A 21,046-nucleotide genomic window follows, 5' to 3' on the forward strand; every position below is an offset into this window, starting at 1 on the left:
ACTAACGTCACTTCCGTGTTTTCTAAACAATTCACCTGTAACCCGTTCGAGTGTATGACTGGATAAAAATAGATTCGAGGACCATGCGCCATTGTACCTAACAATACCATGTAGCCTAATACGACGTTAATTTACTGTTAAGTGGGTAGCTATAGTGTGCTATGCTCAGGTAAATATCATGACAAATAAAAAATTGTAATCATAATTTTGTGCTTCAAACTGGGAAGATTGGTAAAACCACACACACACTCAGTATGAAAAACAAGGTAGCATAATAAAACAAACAAATAGCACACACACAAACCAGAAACTGGTTTGAGATACTGTTGAATGTGGAATTAAAACGGGGAGTGAAACCGATACTGCAGTATGTCTGGCCACCCTGTCCCCGACCAATAAGCGCGCATGAAACAGACTCCGAAACCCGGGAGCGCTTCTTTGTAGTTGAAGAATGTTTCTGCGAATGCAAATGAGTGCAGGTGCAAGGCAATTCCCCCCAAAAGTATTTGGAACACAATACGAAAAACTTTTGTTTGTGATATATTTATGTGTTTAAGGCTAAAGGCTTAATGTAGTTGGTGGATGATAAGAGAAGGCATGTTTAAAAAAGAAATGTTTACACAGGCGACGACTGAATCAACAATAGTTGACACTTTGAACCTTAGACATAAATCTGGAAAAATATCACGTGATACTTTGACAGGTGAAACGACTATTATTTGCCACATAAGCTACTTCTGGTCTGTTTCCATGCATTCATTATTCAGTAGTAGGCTACCATCTACCTCCTACCGTCTGTCATACTCGTTTATAAATGGCTTAATAAGTTCAGTAATACCAATTTAAGCCTATGTCGGTCTTCCAATATGGCTTGTTTCTCATGCGTTCAGGCATGTGTTTTATTTCTGTATGCAGCCCCTGCGATTGCGTTGGCATGTCAATCATGGGTTCCACACCCTATAGCAGCACAGAGCTTGGCCATAGGTCCAGTCATTCAGTCCCTGGGAAGGTGGTGGACTGGCGAGTGGAGAGAACGGAGGGGGCGGGACGGGAGGCGGACAGAAAATGACGAGAGAGAAGATGGCAGCGGCCGGAGAGCTCCCACGTTATTGGAACTAAATGACCGAAGGATAAGTCGATTGATTATAAGTTTAGCTTCAGCCTCAAGTTTATTCCGTTTGCTACTATTCGCGTCACGGAAGTATTACGGTCGGAGTGGCCGTGTGGAGGAAGCAAGAGCCTGCATCACCAGCCTTGAAGATAACCCGGTGTCGCTGCTAAGAAGTACCCTACAGTCCTTGATGTTCCCGCAGCTTTGTTGCACTCTCTCCCTCCTTCTCCCACGCCACTGACTGGTGGTGTGGTTCGTGAGTACTAGACACCCTGCCACATGTGACTTCACAACAGTCAACGAACAGCAAAGTGTCGGATCGTGATACAACCATTTTGAACTGAACGTACCAACAGCAAACTGCGTGCAAGCATGGAGCTGAATGTGTAAAATACGTATATTGTGCAAAACAATCTTTTGTTATGGGTTTGAATGGTGTGGTTTGATGTTTCTACGTGTAATCAAAAGCAAGAGTGTTAAACTTGACTTTCAGTTTATTGCATATATATATATATATATATATATATATATATATATATATATATATATATATATATATATATATATATATATATATATATATATATATATATATATATATATATATATATATATATATATATATGTATGTTGAATAATTCATTAAACACAACTTTTTCTGAATCAAGTATTACGGTTAGTTCCACCTGTTACATATGCATTGAGACAGAGTGTATTTCATCAGTCGAAGTATGGACCCTGAGGTAGGCTCTCAGCATTTCCATCTAGTTAGTTTTGGTTTGCAGTTGTTGATGGTTGCTAGCAGTCGTTGGTGTTGGCTAACTGTGTTTGGTGTCGGTTAGCAGAGGTCTTGATGATTTCCTCTCCAGTGGTGGGCTCATCAGAAGCGTTTTTCATGCAGCTTGGCGACCTGCCTCAGTGCTTCTTTCTGATAGGAGCACAGCACTGTCCTGCTGCTTACCTCCTGCCACTGAAAAGTCCCCTCAGGAGAGCACACACTGCTGTTAACCTAGGGAGAGAGAGGGGGGCAGAAGGAGACATGGGAGGAGAGGGGATAGGAGGGAGGGGAGGGGGGGCAGAAAGAGATAAGTGAGGAGGGGAGGGGGGTAGAAGATGGGTGGGGGGGTGGGGGGGCAGAAAGTTAAGGGGGGGACCAAACCATCCATCAGAGAGAAACATTTGAACATAAGAGGTCCCACCCCGACCCAAGGGTTTACATTTAGTTTGAATATGAATTATTATCATTATTACTAATAATTCAATGGTCTCTTTGCCATTACTATACCCTGCCTCTTATGCAACATAAACACTGTTGAGGGGGGAAGAGACAAGACAGACACTTACCAGACAGTTCAGATCAGCCATCAGCTCCTCCCGTCTGTCCAGGTGGATGTTGATGACTGTTGTCTCCAGCCAAGCATTGTCTGTGTTCCTGCAGTCATCCACGTAGCCCTCGTACACCTGCAACTCACAGGTACACCAGGTTCTCCAGCTAGCCAGCGCTCTTTAGCAGTGGAGTAGTCAGACAGGTGGACACTCTCAGGGAAGAACACTCACCGTTCTGCCCTCTGACACTTTCACTTTTAACTTCTCATAAAGCGGCCGGCCCAGAATCCTCAGCAATCTTTCCGGTAGGGGCTCACCTGATTGGACAGGACCCTGCAGCCCCATGTTGAACAGCCAATCAGTTATCAGAAGCAAACTCTCAGGATTGATGGTTTATATGTACTGTTATGTGGTAGTGTCAGGAATCTAAGTCATGTGCCACAACCAGGATCAGACATGCAGCTGTGCTGGACAGTAGCTGGACTGTAGCTAGACACTGTAAAACCATTGCTCGACACTGTAGCTGCACACTTTAGCTAAACACTGTAGCTGGATAGCTAGACTCACCCCGGGTAACGCCCACTGGCCCTCATTCTCCTGAACAGCCAGAAACTCCAGGACAAATCTCTTATTGTCTTGCCACCTGGGAATGCACCCACAACCAGGTTAGGGTGTGGTAATATCCCTGTATGGGTGATGCATTGTGTACAGCATGTGTGTGTGTGTATATGTGTATGATTAAATTGTGAACAGTGTATGTGTGTACCTTGTCAAGACTGGGTCTTGTGTGTGTGTGTGTGTGTGTGTGTGTGTGTGTGTGTGTGTGTGTGTGTGTAATTCTCCTACCGCGTGAAGACTGGGTCTAGTATTACATTCGGGCCCAGGCTGTTCAGAGCTCCTCTACCCATCACTCCTGTCCTGCCCCCAGGGTTCCTACAGTAACAGCAGTGGTTAGTGGAGACAGTCACTCCTAGGACCTGTATTAGGACTCACTGAAGCAGGCTCACAGGCTTCCTTTCAGTGTCAGTTTGTTTCCTTACCTATAATTATCCAAGGTTACTACCATTGCTCTGTGAAGGATAAAATAATTGTGATTGTGATGGCAGATTTAGTTGTCAAAGTTTCATTGGAGCTTGGGTAATGTGGGCTGTCTGGAACACTCACTGCTCAGTCATGCCCTCACTGACACCAGCAAAATAAACAGGTGGCTTGTAGACACTGAATTCCACCTGGAACAAGAGAGAAAACTGACACTGTCAAACCAATGACACCTGTGAGGAAATCAAAGATTGTAACGTGTAGTAATGCTGTAATTGACTTAAATCCTGTTTTAACGTGTAACAATGCTGTCAGTAACATCAAGCATGTTTTAACATATTCTGTAATGCTGCCATTAACATCAAACATGTTTTAACATGTTCAGTAATGCTTTCATAAAAATCAAGCCTGTTTTAACATGTCCAATAAGGTTGTAATTAAAGTCAGGCACCTCCCAGGACACCTTCTCCTCTGGGACAGGGAAGCGGGTGACAGTGCTGTCAGGGTAGTAAAGCTGGCGGGCGTTGACGTGGTTCTGCGGCATCTCTGTCTCCTGGCTCATCAAATCCCCCACTGAACTACCTGAGGCTAAAGTAAACAGTTCAGTTTAAAGCGCAATTCATTCTGAATGACAGTCAGGATGTATTTTAACTCACATGTTTGTAAATATTTCAGTGGAAAGAGACTTTCATTAATGAAATTAACGTTAATAAAACAAGAAAGTGAAATAGGTGGGGAGGTGTACCCAGGATAGGGGCCTTATCTGTAGCCTGATGTCCCTGAGACTGGAGGCTGTTCATGATCCACTGCAGGGCTTTGGTAGACTGCGTCACCTGGACAGACCAGGAAGAGAGACTAGGATCTGTTACACTGTCCTAAGAGGAACACGGGTGAAATGTGACATTTCTCTGACTTGCCAGAAAGGCTACTATGCTGACAACATTAGTTCATACCGAGTTTGTATAGTATTGTTATTTGACAAAGACAAGACGGGTAAATTACGACGTACAAATACTTGTTATTATTATTATTATTATTATTATTATTATTAATACAAATATTTACAAATACTATGAGAAATATGTGAGGGCAAATAAAACACCACAATACTTTTATACTGTATATGTTCATGTAAAATAATTGATTGTGTATAATTAGGTGAGTGTTGACAGATAGACAAAGATCAAGCTAGGGTAGCTGGGACACGGATCAGAACCTGTTCTTCGAGTCGGGCCAGCCTTTTCACCATGGCAACGGACTCCATCTCGTCGTCCCGCTCAAGCAGTTCCGCCATGGTACCAACTCTGCATAAACAAACAAACATGGCACCAACTTAGCGTAAACAAACAAACATGGAACCACTTGTGTTTGTGTAAACAAGACATACAAGAGATGGCCGACTACCACATTTTATGTTAACATCCTTTTTATCAGTCTCTAAACACTGAGAAGTTGCTGGAGACAGGAGTTTTTGTGTTGTAGCCACACTGACACACTTTCAAGGTGCTGTACTTTTTAGCCGTGTCCTGGATTTGACTCTCTGTGCTCTGGCTCTGCCCCTGCCTTGTGGAGATTAGATAGTTTTCTTTCATCAGGGATTCCCAGGACAGCAGCTTCTCCTCTTCCTTCTTACTCAGCTCCTCCTCTGGTAAAGATGTAAAGCAAACACACCCCTCAGGTAATCATCCAATTGATCGGTCCGTTAGTTCGTTGGCTGTAGCTGGTTCTACTCACTGAGCTCCTGCTGTGGCAGGGGAGAACTGCGGAGCAACAGTAGCCTGATGAACAGGTAGAGGTGGCTGAGCAGGATGAAGGGTGGGGGGGCTGCGGGGCGGCTGTGGTACTCCTTTATCAGCTCGTACCTCTGGAACTTCCAGATGGTGTCACTGTTGTCCTGCACTACCTGGAACGTATAGCTGTGGAATTTGATTATTTTTTTTGAAACCATTTACTCTACTATTCCCTGAGGAAAAGTAAGCTGCACGTTTACAAATCCCTTCATTATTAAAGTGGAACTACATGGACCCTTAAATGGGTCTTCAAGTACAATCTTAATTCCCTGCACACTGAGGGAGAGCTTTAAAAAATATTTGGAACACTCACTTGAAGATGGCTATGAGCAGGTTGAGCAGCAGTATGTTGGCGAACAGGAGGTAGACACACAGCAGGAGGATGGTGAGCCACTCTGGGAAGATGGGCATATGATTCTCATCCAGCACAGGGCACCTGGGCTTCAGTGGGTCGTCCCCATTCACCGTGCAGGAGCCGTTGTCAAACTGGGTATCTGGGGAAAAGCATTTTACATTAAGGTTACAACTAATATAGAAAAATAAGATCAATCTGTCTATCTGTATCTGTCCCTTTACAACATCCATTCACACCTTACACCTTTTCCCCATACTGTGCCTTCTTACATGTTTGTAATTACTTAAACCACTAACACTTACAGTAATCCCATGTACATAGCAATTGCACCTACAATGTTTTACAATTAAGTATATAGTTAAATGGTTGTTAATGTAACCTAAATGTAAAGTGATGCCGTAATATTGTATATTATGTAAGGGATAATGTATAGAACGCCGGTCATTATCGGGAAAATAAGCCCATACATTGTCCCTTACATATTGTAGGTGTGAGTTATTGGTACACTGTCTAGTAAAATGCAGACTGTTCCTTGGCTCTAACCACTGAGGTCACTGTGAATTTCTAATTCTTGATAACTTTGGATGCCCCTTTGGATAAAAGCATCTGCCAAATTAGGTGTAAAACTTGAAGGACAAGTTTTTGACGCACCTGTTTATAGAGATCCAATGTGGCATAAACTCAACCTTGGCTTGTACCATACTCTCATCTATGTGTGTGCATCCGTCTGGCTCCACTCACTGTCGATGTTGGTGGGCACGTTCCCGAAGATGATGAGGTAGGGTTCGTAGACGGCCCCCCGGACGATCCAGCCCAGCCGGTCCTCGTTGTGGATGAGGATGCCCTGCTTGGCCACGCCGTAGGCCACTACCCATATACTCAGCAGGAACATGAAGAAGAACAGGTCCATCATCTAGACCGGGACACACAGAACATGCCCAGGGTAGGGACGTCAAGACGAGTGAACAGATACCTGCAAAATGCTCGAATGGATTGTGTGCTTATGATATCTATGCTAACACGAGCTGTGCCTCTAATCATCCCTTAGCCTCTCTTCGGCCCCCTAGTCTAACCTGTAACCATCCCTTAGCCACCCCCCAGCATCTCTCCAGCCCGCTAGCCTCTAACCATCCTCTTGACGATGATGATCTTGGGCCCCAGAGTTCTGCTGATAGTGAAAATGGCCATGAGACGTAGGCAGAAGATGATGAAGTCGATACACAGGATGACCTTCCCCGCATAGAACACAACAGTGGTTAGCCTGCCAGGGGTACAATAATCCATAATTAGCCAAAATGCATTATTACAACAGAGCCATGCAGGCCAGTGCATTGTGAATGATTACCATTTTGTTGGTGGTAGGGGGGTGTACATCAGGAGAGGGACTCACCTACATCCCAGGCCGATGATGAAGAGGAGGATAGACAGAACATCCAGAGCGTTCCAGTGTTCGTTGATGTACATCTGACATTTCTTGTGGAAACTGATTCCGTCTGGATCATGAAACAGCTAAGAGAAGGAGGGGTACATCACACTGTACAGCCTTCTGATATCTTGATGTACTGTAATGTGTGTCAATGTACGTGTAATGTGTGTAGGTGGTACTGTGTGTGTCCTTATGTATGTGAGTGTGTCTGTACGTGAGTGTGTCCTCGGTACGAGTGTGTGTGTGTGTGTGTGTGACTGTATGTATGAGTGTCCACATGAGTGAGCGGGTGTGTGTGTGTGTACACGTGTTTGTGCAGAAATGTGTGCATGTGTACATGTGAGTGTATGCATGCGTACATGTGTGTTTGCGAGTGTAGTGCGTACCATTGACTGTAAAAAGAATGGACGGCATGACAGCTTGCCAAAAGTGAAGCCAAAACAACTCAATCACCCTCTGGTGGCTGGCTGCAGTATGGGTCATAAGTCCCGCACCTTCCATGTTAGTTGATGGGACATGAACCAAACAAAATTTTCCAAAGATGGTTTCTGTCATTTTAGGCTGTTTTTGTCACGCCGATTTGTGTTTACCAGTGCTAATTCTTCTGATCAGTTTGTTTTTAATTAGTTATTTGACAATATAAAAAGGGGTTAGTGTGTTTACAATTGGGTCGGGCGAGGGTATAGGTGGGACCTCAATACCACAGCTCCACCACCCGATCACTACTGTGCAGACTGGCTCCAAATATCACCAGTAAAAGATGGCAGCACCCATATCCAGGATATTTGGCATCATTTTTGAACAGTGGAAGGCAGTGGCAATCCTATTTGGCACCCCGGGCGATGTTTACCCCTGCCGCCTCCCAACACCCTACCTTTTTATGCCAACAGCGGGCGCCAAACACAAAAATCTTGGTTTGCCCGTGCCTAAAACCACTACTGGTGGGAGGAAGCTCGGAGTTTCCATGGACGACAAGCTCACCCTCACAGCCCACATTGCTGCAGTCTCCCGGTTGTGTAGATTCACCCTTGACAACATCCGGAAGATCAGGAGATACCTGTCTGAGCATTCCCCCCAGCTGCTAGTCCAAGCACTTATCCTCTCCAAGTTGGACTATTGAAACTGTCTTCTCGCAGCATGTGCAACCCGCCCTCTCCAGAGGATTCAGAATGCATTGTCTACCTGATCTTTAACGTACCCAGACGCTCTCATGTTACTCCGCTCTTCATCTCCCCCCAATGGCTTCCCATCACGACCTGCATCAGATTCAAGACCCTGGTACTGACCTTCCGAGCGGTGTTGGATCAGATGTTCGTTTATTTCCTCCAGGAACACAATGACACTTATTGAGGGACTTGTTGCACTTGTTGGTTAGTAACTGATTTAACTACTTGTACTCGCTGTGAATTATATTATTTTTTCTTGCTTTCCTCCAGGTACACACTAGCACTTTTGAGTATCATGTAATTTAATTGTAATTTGTTTAACTACATGCTTTTCTGGTTCTACCCATTGGCTCTTATTTGCTTTCAACAATGTGTGCTTCATGTTTTGGCTACCCACATTGGTTTTAGGGCTATCTCGTTGTTTATGATCATTGACCTATACACCTTTTGTAAAGCTCTTTCTTGTAAGTCACTTTGGATAACAGCGTCTGCCAAATTGTAAAAGTAAATGTAAATGTAAGCGGGGACGCGTGGTCTATCTATATACAGTCTATGGTGCGTACATGTGAGTTTGTGTGTGCATGTGTGTACGTGCACACAGTGGCATCCCATGCCTCACCTGTCGGACCTCCTCACACACCAGCGAGAGGATCCACACATACAGCAGCAGCTCCAGCCATGACGGCGTGCTCCGGAAGTCCATCATGAGGACAATGGCGAAGATACAGAGGAAGACAAAGTAGGACACAATGTTCCAGTAGAACTTGACCTGAGGAGAGCTGTAGAAGCCGGCCAGCCGGGACAAGCAGCTCAGACGCTCCCTGGATGTCAGACTCGGGGCCTCGCTGAGAGAGGAGGATTTTACGGAAGGACGTTTGAGAACATGTTTAGTGAAGGGTGCTTTCATCTTAATAGAGTAAGTAGAAAACAGCACCAACAACAGCTGAACTTTGTCTGTTTCAGAACTGTTCAACAGAGTCTCTATCATTCACTTCCCCTGAGGAGCACAGTAACAGGTATACCTAATGCACATTGGGCAGAATAGAAGCTGTTCCAGTCATAGTTCAGGAACAAAACGATGATGGCACTCTTACAGGATATGAGACTTCCCCCTGTCGAAGGCACAACTTCCTGTTACGCTGTTCATGGTCTCCATGTCTTCACTTCTCTCCTCCTCCCTGTGGATAGCTTCATCCCGTCTGAGGGGGAGCAGGACAAGGAATAATAGGAGAATGACAAGGAGAAAGAGGAGGACAAGAAGAAGGGAATAGAAAGGGAGGGTTCAGCTAGTCACACAGCAACACGACAAAAGCTATCCTGTGATCCTAATCTCCCAATACACACACATCTGTCATTGTCCCCAACATAAAGAACCGGTGTGTTGAGTTCCCCCCTTGTGTACCATACGTTTTTACTGCCACAAAGTGGTCAATATAAGTAATTACATATACAGTGTGTACAACACAATCATCTGCCACTCTAGTGGAAGCAGCATGATCCTAGACCGGTACCGTCAGTAACAGCAAGAACAGGTAATGCATTCATTTAGCAAGCAATTTAATAACTGGTCCCAGACCAGCAGTAGGGGTAGCATGAGAAAACACAGGAACTGATCCCAGACCAGTGTCGGCACCCACCTGTAGACCAGGAAGCCTGTGTTGATGAGAGGGAAGAGCAGCATGCAGAGCAGCAGCCTCCAAACAGGGTTGTTCACTGCCAGCTCCCCACACCAGATCTGAGTCAGCAACCCCTGCACCCTCCAACAACACACACTCAGACCATCATCGCAGCAGTAAGCACATTCCAAAGATTTTCCAGTAATGTTAATACTCAGGCTAAGTACTACTCAGCAATTGTTCCACCACTTAGCTGTACCCATCCCCCCAGGAGGTCTGCATGTCTCTGCAGCAGTACCTGAACTCCGGGCTGGGCCACAAAGCTTTTGTTGTCAGCCTCCAGGGCCAGCCTCAGACAGGTGGTTCTGCCCCACAACGGAGACACGCGAACCAGCAACCTCTGAGCCCGCTCGTTGTCACACTTATGACACTCACTGAACACACCTGGGGAGCCGGGGGGAGGGGTTAAGGAGGACAGGATCACTGAACACACCGTTACAGAATACACACTCACTCATGCATGTATGTTTCGACACATGCACAAGTGCAAACTCACTCACACACAGACATGACGGTACACAAAGGGTTAAACCCGTTTGCAATAACATCCCACACAATGAAAAGTCAAGGTGTGTGTTCAAGTCAAGGTGTCTTACCAATGGCGTGATTCTCATACTGGCTGGCCAGCTCTCTCATCTCCACAGCCTCCTCCCCTTCCTCCCCCTCCTTCAGGAGCCTCTTTAAGATCCTACTAGCTGCCAGGGCTGCAGCTATGCTGTCTGTACACTGCACACACAACAAGTATGCAGACACATGCACACACTAGCACGTACACATGCATACATACGTGCAAACAAAACACTAATTGCAGAGCATGCTTAAAGTAGGGTTGTTGTATTTTCACAGGTGACAGTATACCTGTTCCCATGCAATGTGCGCCAGCTCTCTATGAGTTTGCAGGATGGCCCACAGGAAGAGATCTCTGGCTGGGTCTCTGAGCTCCCTTGCCTCCCTCTCTGTTCCTAGGGTGTGGAGCTCCACCAGGTCCTTAGCTGGGAGCTGGGAAAAGAGACCAAGGTTTCTGCATCAAACTCCCACTTGTGTAGGCACAATTTTACTTATTTATTTACCAGATACCTTTCATCTGAAGCAACACATAGAAAGTACTGCAGTATTTCAATGGTCAGAGTCAAGGAACAGTGTATTTCCCAGGTGCAGTGCACATTACAGCGACCAAAGAAAGTTGAACCATGACCGTACTCGGTTGACCAGCACTCACTGTAAAAGACAAACTCACTGTGTCCAGACCGGTGCCAGGTGGCGGGGTGTAGAGAGGCTGGGTAAAACTTCCCAGAAGGTTGCGCACCTCATACGCGACGTGCCCAAGAGTGAGCTTCCTGCCTCCCCTGGCCCCTAAACAGTGACCCCCAAGAGGTCCGCGCTCGGCCTGGACACACTTGGCCAGCCTGCGCAGAAACAGGCAGCTGGACATCTGTGTGTAGAGTTCACAGAGGGTCCTGTCCTCCTCCAGGAACTGGTTCAGGTACACGCCGTTCTCCAGCATCAGACGCACAAAGCCTGGCTTGCCTCCCACTAAGGCAGAGAACATGGCCTGGTGGAGGTCCTTGGACTAGGAGGATAGAGAACCAGGGAGGAACAGGAGAATTAAAACAACAGAGAGGAGGAGAACCTAGGAGATCAAGCAGAATCAAGGAGGAACAGTAGAACCAACGAGCAACAGTCAAATCTAGTTAAACCTAGTCCCATAATTAAAGCAGAACTTTCTGGAACATTCTAATCAAGGCTTGATAAATGTAAAGGAAACCAAACTGTTGGGCTTTTGCTTTTCTATTACATGTACATTGTCATGTTGTTGTGTAATGATGTCGTAGAAGATGGAGTCATTTTACAGCGAGGGGCAACCACCTACCTTCCACTGGCTGTTGTCAGTGAAGATCTCACTCTCAGCTATGTCCACTCGGTTCCACGCCACAGCCAGCTCCAGCTGCCCCGCCCAACCTGCCCCACCAGGGGGTTCACAGCTCCTGGAGGCTGAGGGGGAGGAGGATGGGGCAACCAAGGGTGGAATGTTAATACATTGAGATTAATCCTAAAATGTACATTTATGCATTAATCCTATGGGGGAGGGGCATCTGAATGGAGTTTGACTGGCCTTCTACAGTATCAACATCACCCTCTCTGAAGTAAAACTATTTAAGTGAAAATCCAATCCAGTCGTTATTCAACACTAAACTGTTAAACTGAATTATTTACATCCTTAAAACCTGTAAAATGGAAGATCTCATTTGCAAGACCCAGATGAAGTGTTTTCTAAAACTGAGAAGGTTTGTTATTGGAGAGTGTGGTAGAGTCCTGGAAACCTTCTCCATAGAGTCCATTACAAAGCCACAAATGTGTTTTATCTCAATGGAATCAGAGAACCATTATGTGTTGGAACTGTGCTGGTGGAAACGTGTTGGTATTTTTAAGGCATTAATCAATGTGCTTACTAGATTGGTCTAGATTAGATTGCTTAGATTGTTCAAACAGGATGCATTAGATCACAGTTTATTGAGTTAGAATGACGAATAAAGACACAGGGACAAGACAATTTGAGCCTGAATGCACTCAGAAGATTAACTGATGATGAATGAGCATTCACTTCTGTGTTGCATCACAGAGGACTTCTGTCTGAGTGAACAAAATTGCAAATTCAATATTCCACTTTGGGAAGCATTAACCTGAGTGTCGGTTTTCAGCATGGACACATTTCTGTTTTTGGAAACATTGTTCAGAAAGTTGTTTTTGGACGGTTCATTTTTAGACAGTAATATCTCACTGAATCTCAGGCGTGGTAGTAGTTGTACAGTTGTTATAATGCAGGTGTGTTACAGTAGTACAGGTGTGCTAGTACAGGTGTGTTAAAGTAGGTGTGTTACAGTTGTACAGGTGTGTTAGTACTTGTGTAGTAGTTCAGGTATGGTAATACAGGTGTCTTACAGTGCTACAGGTGTGTTATAGTAGTACATGTGTGGTAGTACAGATGTTACAGGTACCTTTGAGCAGTGCCTGGAGAATGGCCACGTCCAAATCCCCATGTTTTTCCTCACTGATGCGGAACACAGTCAGCAGGTGAGGCATCCTGATAATATCCTGAATCTGGCAACCAGGAACTCACTTAGTATCTCAAGTATTCTCAGCAAGCAAAGATGAGAAGAATCAGAGCAGTAAGTCCATCAAGGAATAAATAAATGAAAGATATTGAGATGGGATTCACTTTGCTGCAGGTGGAGTTACCTTCTTAGTCCAGCTGATGATCTGGAGCTCAGAGAAGTTGTCGTACTCTGAGCTGAAGAACCTCTTCATCAGCTGGTGGATGAGGGCTAGGGTGACCCGGGATGGAGGCAGGCCTGCGGCCTGTGATATGACATCCGCCAAGCGCCCAGAGCCCTCCAGGACCACACATGGCGTGGCATTCAGCATGGCATTTAAGACGGTCTGAGACGGAAGGGGTAGCAGTCAGGGTCAGGGAGGATGGAGAGGTAGAGACATGAAACATGAGAGGAAAAGGAGAGAGAGGGAAGAGGAGAGAGAATAGAAAGAGATGAGAGAGATCAATAGAAAGAAAAAATGAAGAGAGAGAGAAAGTAAATAGTAGTTACTCACATTTAGAGTGCCTGGTCCACCATCCAGCACAACACACACTACTGGAATCTTCACTCCTGACTCTAAGGAGACACACACAGGCACATATCATAAGAAGCAAATATGCAGTCATTGACAGTGTTTTAATGATTCGCCAGCAGCGCCCTCACCTCCGTTTCCTAGGAGCTTCTGGGAGATGAGTTTCTCCAGGTGGCAGCGGAGCTCAATCTCCACACTGTAGTGCCCATGCGTCCCGTTGTCCACCAGCAGGAAGTGGGTGTGGTTGTTGTCCAGACAGGACAGGTGGCCCTGGTTCTCTACCTCCATGTAGTAGTTGGCTGGGAAACGGCCCTGAGAAGGAGGATGAGGAGAAGTAAGAGGTGGAGGAAGTGGGGGGGGGGGGGGGGGCAAGAGGGAGGGGGGAAACAGGAGGGAGAAGAGGAGGAGGAAGGACCATCTCATCAAGTACTCGTTGACATTGGTTAGAAAATATTTGTAAGAGAATGCGGTGGGTGAATTAATAAATACATGGATGGACAAATGTGAATGAAAAGTTTAGTGGAAGGATGGCTGGATAGAAAAAGCCTACTGTACGTCTCACTAGTAGTAGTATTAGTAGTATGTACTTTATCGATCCCCCAAAGGGGAAATTGCGGCGTGGACATGGATGGCTAGATAGACAGATGTATGCATGTGTGACGGTATGTAACGGACTCGAACGCACAACCTCTGATTTGCCAAGCACGACCACTACCAGCTACGCCAAAGAAAAGCTAGCGATTCGTTGACGCGGGTAGCCCATTACATACCTGAGGAGTGAGTTTCACAGGTTCACACCCGTTACGCATGTATGTATGTACAAACCCGGTTCCCAAAAAGTTGGGACACTGTACAAATTGTGAATAAAAACAGAATGCAATGATGTGGAAGTTTCAAATTTCAATATTTTATTACATACAACATAGATGACATATCAAATGTTTAAACTGAGAAAATGTATAATTTTAAGGGAAAATCAAGTTGATTTTACATTTCATGGCATCAACACATCTCAAAAAAGTTGTGACAAGGCCATGTTCACCACTGTGTTATGATTACGGCCTTGCTGTTTGGCATCCCCTCTTCTTTTTATAACAGTCTGCAAACATCTGGGGACTGACGAGACAAGTTGCTCAAGTTTAGGAATAGGAATGTTGTCCCATTCTTGTCTAATACAGGCTTCTGGTTGCTCAAATGTCTAAGTTCTTCTTTGTCGCATCTTCCTCTTTATGATGCGCCAAATGTTTTCTATGGGTAAATGATCTGGACTGCAGGCTGGCCATTTCAGTACCCGGATCCTTCTTCTACGCACCCATGATGTTGTAATTGATGCAATATGTGGTCTGGCATTGTCCTGTTGGAAAATGCAAGGTCTTCCCTGAAAGAGACGACGTCTGGATGGGAGCTAGAACTTGGATATACCTTTCAGCATTGATGGTGCCTTTCCAGATGTGTAAGCTGCCCATGCCACACACACTCATGCAACCCCATACCATCAGAGATGCAGGCTTCTGAACTGAGCGCTGATAACAACTTGGGTTGCCCTTGTCCTCTTTAGTCCGGGTGACATGGCGTCCCAGTTTTCCCCAAATAACTTCAAATTTTGATTCGTCTGACCACAGAACAGTTTTCCATAGTCCGTTTAAAATTAGCCTTGGCCCAGAGAAAATGCCTGAATACTGGATCATGTTTAGATATGGCTTCTTTTTTTACCTCTGGAGTTTTAGCCGGCAACGGCGAATGGCACAGTGGATTGTGTTCACCGACAATGTTTTCTGGAAGTATTCCTGAGCCCATGTTGTGATTTCCATTACAGTAGCATTCCTGTACGTGATACAGTGCCGTCTAAGGGCCCGAAGATCACGGTCGTCCAATATGGTTTTGCGGCCTTGACCCAGAGACTGCTGTTCCAGATTCTTTGAATCTTTGGATGATAGTATGCACTGTAAAAGATGATAACTTCAAACTCTTTGTAATTTTTCTGAGAAACTCCTTTCTGATATTGCTGTACTATTTTTCGATGCAACATTTTTGAGAGACATTGCTCTTTTTATACCCAATAATGTTGCCAATTGACCTAATAAGTTGCAAATTGGTCCTCCAGCTGTTCCTTATACAGTGGCGGCCCGCCACGGTTAAATTTCTGCCGCCACGGTATCAGAATTAGAGCTATAAAAAAAATGTGGTCGTCTATCAGCCGTGATTGTTAGAGCGCATGTCGGAGAATAGCACAGACGCGCTTCACGGCGCAGTTGAGATAGCGCGTGTGCGTCCTTGAGAACTGAACGTCGTATAACTTATGTTGTAAGTTCATTTAAGCCTGTTATTGTATCAGGCTATAGTTCTTGCAAATTTAAATTAAGTTAACAGGTGATTTTCGTTGTTGGTATTCTTCCCCTGCTAGCGAAATTGCACGTCTGTTGATTCGATAGCGATTGCTGCCCTTGCTCACGTTTGTATTTTAGGTGCATTATTATGCTTAAGTAGCCTAGCTTAGTTTTAATGAATAAATAGTGGGTATATTGTTATTATTTGATACAGAATGCTTAGCCTATCAAGACCAAATGAAGCAGACAGTGTACATGCTTCCGAGTAGCCTACCTTAATCTGTAGGCTAGGCCACTGCATTTACAATAAGTTGTTACGTCAATTATTAATTGGCAGAATTTATGCCATTTAGAACATACTGTAAGGTGTCTTAAAGTATGCTAATTGTATTTCTTTAGGGGAAATAGGACGAGAGGGGGGGGGGGGACCTGCCCCCACTGCTAAAAAAAATCCTAGGGGAAACACTGTTATATGTACATTTAACTTTTCCGGCCTCTTATTGCTACCTGTCCCAACTTTTTGGGAATGTGTAGCTCTCATGAAATTCAAAATGAGTCAATATTTGGCATGACATTTCAAAATGTCTCACTTTCAACATTTGATATGTTATCTATATTCTATTGTGAATAGAATATAATTTTATGAGATTTGAAAATTATTGCATTCTTTTATTATTCCCAATTTGTACAGTGTCACAACTTTTTTGGAATTGGGTTTGTATGAACAATGCATCCGCAAAGAATAAAGAGCGCTTCACTTTTTCCACATGTTGTTATGTTATGTTACTGTCAACTGTGGGACCTTATACACATCTTGTCCAATCAACTGAATTTACCTCAAGTAGACTCCAATCAAGTTGTAGAAACATATCAAGGATGATCAGTGGAAACATCTTAATAGAGGATGAAAACTGTACCTGTGGGTGCACCAATTTGTGTCTGTTGTGGATGGTTCCCCAGGTTGCCACGCCGATGGCCACCACCTGGCCCTTTCTGGAGGCGCTGCTGAGGGTGTAGTCTCGCATGGCGCGGCCAACGTGCCTCATCACGCCCGTGTGGGTGCCCCCTGTGACAATCCATGCCCCTACACAGTAAGATGAGACATTTACTATGTCACTAAAGGTCGCTTTTTTGAAACCAGTTACAATCCAATGTGTTTCTATTTGGTGTGAAACTTAGCACAACTAGGTAGAAAATCTGCAAAACATAACCGAACCGAACTCTATTTCAAACAGAAGGGCAAAGAGTGTTTGCTGTTTAATTCGATGCATGGGGTGAAAGTGACCTGTGGATTGGGCCACGTTGATGAGGCCTCGACGGAACAGGTTTTTCAGTTGGGGCTTCATGTAAAAATTCTTGGCTCCTCCTGTGACTGACAGGAGCAGGTTGGGAGGATGGAGCTTCCACTGTTCAGTCATCAGCTGGTACAGGACCTCAGTGGACGTGTCTGGGGACACTCGCACATACTACACACACACCCACACACACACACGCACACACACACAGCCACACACAAAAATACAACACACACAGCGCATGCTTATGTTGTACATACTAAAACACAGTAACCCACACACAATGACGAGACCAGACAACAGCACTCGCAATGATGTTAACGGTTGTGCATGCACACCTTGGCCATCCTGTTTCCTGACCCTCTGAATCTAATGTCTCCAAAGGCATCGGTAGGAACCTCTCGAGTGTGTCTGTGTTGGTCCCACGTCTCTCCAATTAACTCCTCCGGCTTGATGGCCTCGTCGGTGTGCTGGTCCTTCTGGTAGCCACATTTACACACCCCTTCACTGTGGGGACAACAGCGTCAGTCAGCATAACCCCAGTTAGCTTGTGGGTCAAGCTAACTGAGGTGGGGGGGCAGGTGTGTGTCGAGCTAACTGGGGTTGGTGGACAGGTGTGGGAAACACTGGACTCTCTGAGAGGGAAGCGTTACACTGTAGCATGTTCATAACAATCCATGACCACTGGGAGACAATTTAGATTCACTTGTTTGACACTGAGTCATAATCCACATCCACCATATATTTGATCTCTTATTACTGTACTAATTGATTTCAGGATATTACCGTCTACACTTTCATGCAGATGCACCACCACCACAACATCAACAAACCCAGCCCTCTACAGCCCTAAACAACAAGCTACCTGCCATCCTCTATAGAAAAGCACAGCCTACCTGCCATCCTCGATGTAGAAGCAGCACTCCTTCTTGTTGATTTTCTCCTTGATCCAGGGGGCCAGTGAGTTCACCTTGAAGGATGGAGACAGAGATAGGTGCTCAGACGCTGAGTCACTACTGGGATGAGACTGGCCACAGCTGGGCTCCATCACAGCTTCCCCAATAATCACATGAACAGGGCGGGCTGGAAGGCTGGAATGATGGAACTAGGGCTAGGGCGGCGTCTGGAAGGCTGAAGCTATGGCTATGGCTATGGCTATGGCTATGGCTAGGGCTAGGGCTAGGGCTAGGGCTAGGGCTAGGGCTAGGGCTAGGGCTAGGGCTAGGGCTAGGGCTAGGGCTAGGGCTAGGGCTAGGAGGACTGGAAAGCTGCAGGGCCGGAAGGCTGGACTGTTGGAATGAGAGGAGCTGCAGTACGAAGTTGTAAAGCCAGAGGCTGAAACACTAGACTGCATCAGTGACGACACAGAGCAGCCAGACCAGAGCAGGGGAGCTGCTGAGCAAAGCTTTCTCATGCTGGACCGGAGACAAGGCATATCCCTTCAATAGGTGATAGGCTGGTAGAGACTGAAGTTAATGTTATCATGACAACAGCATCAGCCTGATCACATACATTTTATTAATGCACATTTATATATGATATTACATATGACATGTATCTTGATATTCTACATTATTGAGAGTTGAATGTTTGACTCACATTTTGGATGTCAGTTAAGAGTCTGCTAAGCGTAATATTCCCAGGTGGGTTGACGTGACTTGGATGGACTTTGTTGTTCGAATTGAGAAACATCTCTTTGGATGAGAAATCCACTGATATCTGTTCTGCTTGGAAGAGCAGGTAGCAGCAGAAGTGAGGAAGAAAGCACAGATGTGATCATGGCAATATCATATGACAGACACTTGCAAGGTCACACATCCCCCTTCGACTGAATCCTAAATGAATCTGTCTCAGCCTGCACAACCACACACACTGTATGGAAGACAAGGAAAAGAGAAGAGAAAAAGTAGAAGTAGAAAAAGAAGAAAGAGAAGAACAGGGAGAAAATAGGAAAGAGGGAGGAGAAGATGACCACAATTACAATAAGAACAGCCATTGTCCAATCAATCTCTAAAACTGTCAATCACACTTACCATACAGCATGTTAATTCTCTCCTCAGATCCCTGATCTCAGGTGCAATATTAGGCAGAGTAAGAGAGTAACCAGTTGGTCTGACACTAGTCCACTGATAGAGCCAGCTGCATCTCAGCTTTGCTGATCTCTCACTCTCAAATGCTCCTCCCTTCTCAACTCTAATCCTTCCATATGATCCTACCATATGACCAGCCCAAAATAACAGCATCATCTTGTGAGGTTGGATTCAGAAGTTAGATCCAATGCAGCACAGTAGAGGGTCATGTTACAACGACAAGACAAGGAAACGCTTAAACATGCTCGGTGGAAATGAAAGCGACATTCGTATTGCTGTCTCAGGGCTCTGGGAGTTTGGTGGGTTACATACCTTTCATAATTTCTAGTTCTGCTTACAATTCGTGTCTTTTTTGTCTATTGAGCAACCAACTACAAAAACCTGTTAGGAGAAAAAGAGATTTGTTGTTAACAAGACGAACCATCATCAACAGCTTACAACTTCCTCTCCACTTAGCTCATCTTCTCACTAGAGTGTCCGAGAGCAAAGATGCGAAGACTGTCAAGGTGTTCGGATTCATCTGCTGCATGAACGCTACAAACGTTGTTAAACTGTGTTTTTCATACAAGCATCAATCGTTGTGGCAATTGTTGCCAGGAAACACAAAGGATGTAATTAGCAAGAAAACCAGTTTAGAGGGTGAATACCGAAGTGTCTACCCGTCTGGGCTCCCCATCATATCATCTTTCACTAGACGCTTAGTGCTTTCCATCCAAACAATTGCATAGTAAGCTTAAAAGCTGTTAATGTATGTACTTATTCACAAAAGTGCATCATACAGGAAGTATAAACAATAGACTCCATTTAACACTAAGACTACTTAGATAATCAACTGAGAAATACTCACCGTGGATACGAAAATTTACGGTAACACCTTACAATAAGCGTTCATTAATGCTTTAACTAATGCATGAATCATCATGTTAATACATAACTCAGAAGGTTCTTAATTATTCATTGATCTTTAACTCATCATTTGTTAATAGGGAGTCACATTTAATATTAATTAAATCTGTGTTACCAAATGAACACCATACAATATATACCGTATTGATTTACGGACCGAGGCCTACTAGTATGGAGGACCAAACCTGCCATATTTAAAAATGAATGAATGAATAAATAAATGTCCACATCCATGCATTTAGACATAAATAAATGAATACATGTACTAATTAATGCACAATTGTCAATCAATATTACCTTATAATTTACATGTATTTATGTATTTATTTGTGTATTCATTTATTTATTCATTTATTTATTCATTCATGTATTCATTCATTTATTAATTCATGTGTTCATTCATTTATTCATTCATTTATTCATTCATTCATTTATTCATTCATTTATTCATTCCTGTATTTCTTCTTCTCAATATGTTAATGAGATGTGTCAATCAAAATAGGTAGGCGGTATTTGACACACCATTGGCTAATCGTTTTCCACGCTTTTTATTCGATTATGTAGCCTTACATCCATCCTTGCTGTCATGGACAACATAGCCTACATGGACAGGCTGGCCGACCTTGTTGAAAACAAAGATTTAATTCACCATATGTGATATTTGGATAAACAAACATGTTATAAAGATTTTACTACGTTAGTTGTGGGCTATTACTTAACACCCAACTTCACTACGCTGACCGGCCAACCATGTGTTTACCCCGATAAAAACGTAAACATTTTAAAATAAAAAATCCTGATTGTTGATTGTCAAACCAACATATTTGTCCTGTGTGTAAGAGCGAGATAGACAATCTGGCATATAGCCCCCAATCAAGCAGAAGAGAAATTTGTGAAGATTGACGACACAAAGTTA

At 44.5% G+C, this 21,046-nt stretch overlaps 1 protein-coding gene and 1 long non-coding RNA gene across 2 annotated transcripts; one reads left to right on the forward strand and one right to left on the reverse strand.

Annotated features, from left to right (window-relative positions):
- Positions 1-1,745: 1,745 nt before the first annotated feature.
- trpm2 (transient receptor potential cation channel, subfamily M, member 2) lies at positions 1,746-20,262 on the reverse strand. The gene is made up of 33 exons (XM_084689333.1): positions 18,734-20,262; positions 18,031-18,104; positions 17,473-17,641; positions 17,125-17,305; positions 16,757-16,923; positions 13,644-13,824; positions 13,495-13,556; positions 13,126-13,326; positions 12,885-12,987; positions 11,759-11,880; positions 11,126-11,458; positions 10,747-10,887; positions 10,485-10,614; positions 10,127-10,272; positions 9,850-9,962; positions 9,307-9,411; positions 8,832-9,057; positions 7,011-7,129; positions 6,749-6,881; positions 6,362-6,533; positions 5,579-5,759; positions 5,210-5,391; positions 4,988-5,120; positions 4,692-4,779; positions 4,221-4,308; positions 3,927-4,063; positions 3,602-3,666; positions 3,478-3,507; positions 3,284-3,370; positions 3,005-3,080; positions 2,669-2,770; positions 2,456-2,572; positions 1,746-2,120 (listed from the first exon to the last, which is right to left on the reverse strand). The coding sequence occupies exons 1-33, from the start codon at positions 18,824-18,826 to the stop codon at positions 1,992-1,994; spliced, it is 4,386 nt and encodes a 1,461-aa protein (XP_084545459.1). The 5' UTR covers positions 18,827-20,262; the 3' UTR covers positions 1,746-1,991.
- On the forward strand, positions 5,422-8,729 carry LOC146234311 (uncharacterized). Its single transcript, XR_014741674.1, has 3 exons — positions 5,422-6,563; positions 6,782-6,890; positions 6,983-8,729. It is a non-coding gene; the product is annotated as an uncharacterized LOC146234311 (long non-coding RNA).
- Positions 20,263-21,046: the final 784 nt, after the last annotated feature.

This window comes from Hypomesus nipponensis, chromosome 23, assembly GCF_054491055.1.
Source record: "Hypomesus nipponensis isolate SF chromosome 23, ASM5449105v1, whole genome shotgun sequence".
In the NCBI taxonomy this organism is placed as follows: domain Eukaryota; kingdom Metazoa; phylum Chordata; class Actinopteri; order Osmeriformes; family Osmeridae; genus Hypomesus; species Hypomesus nipponensis.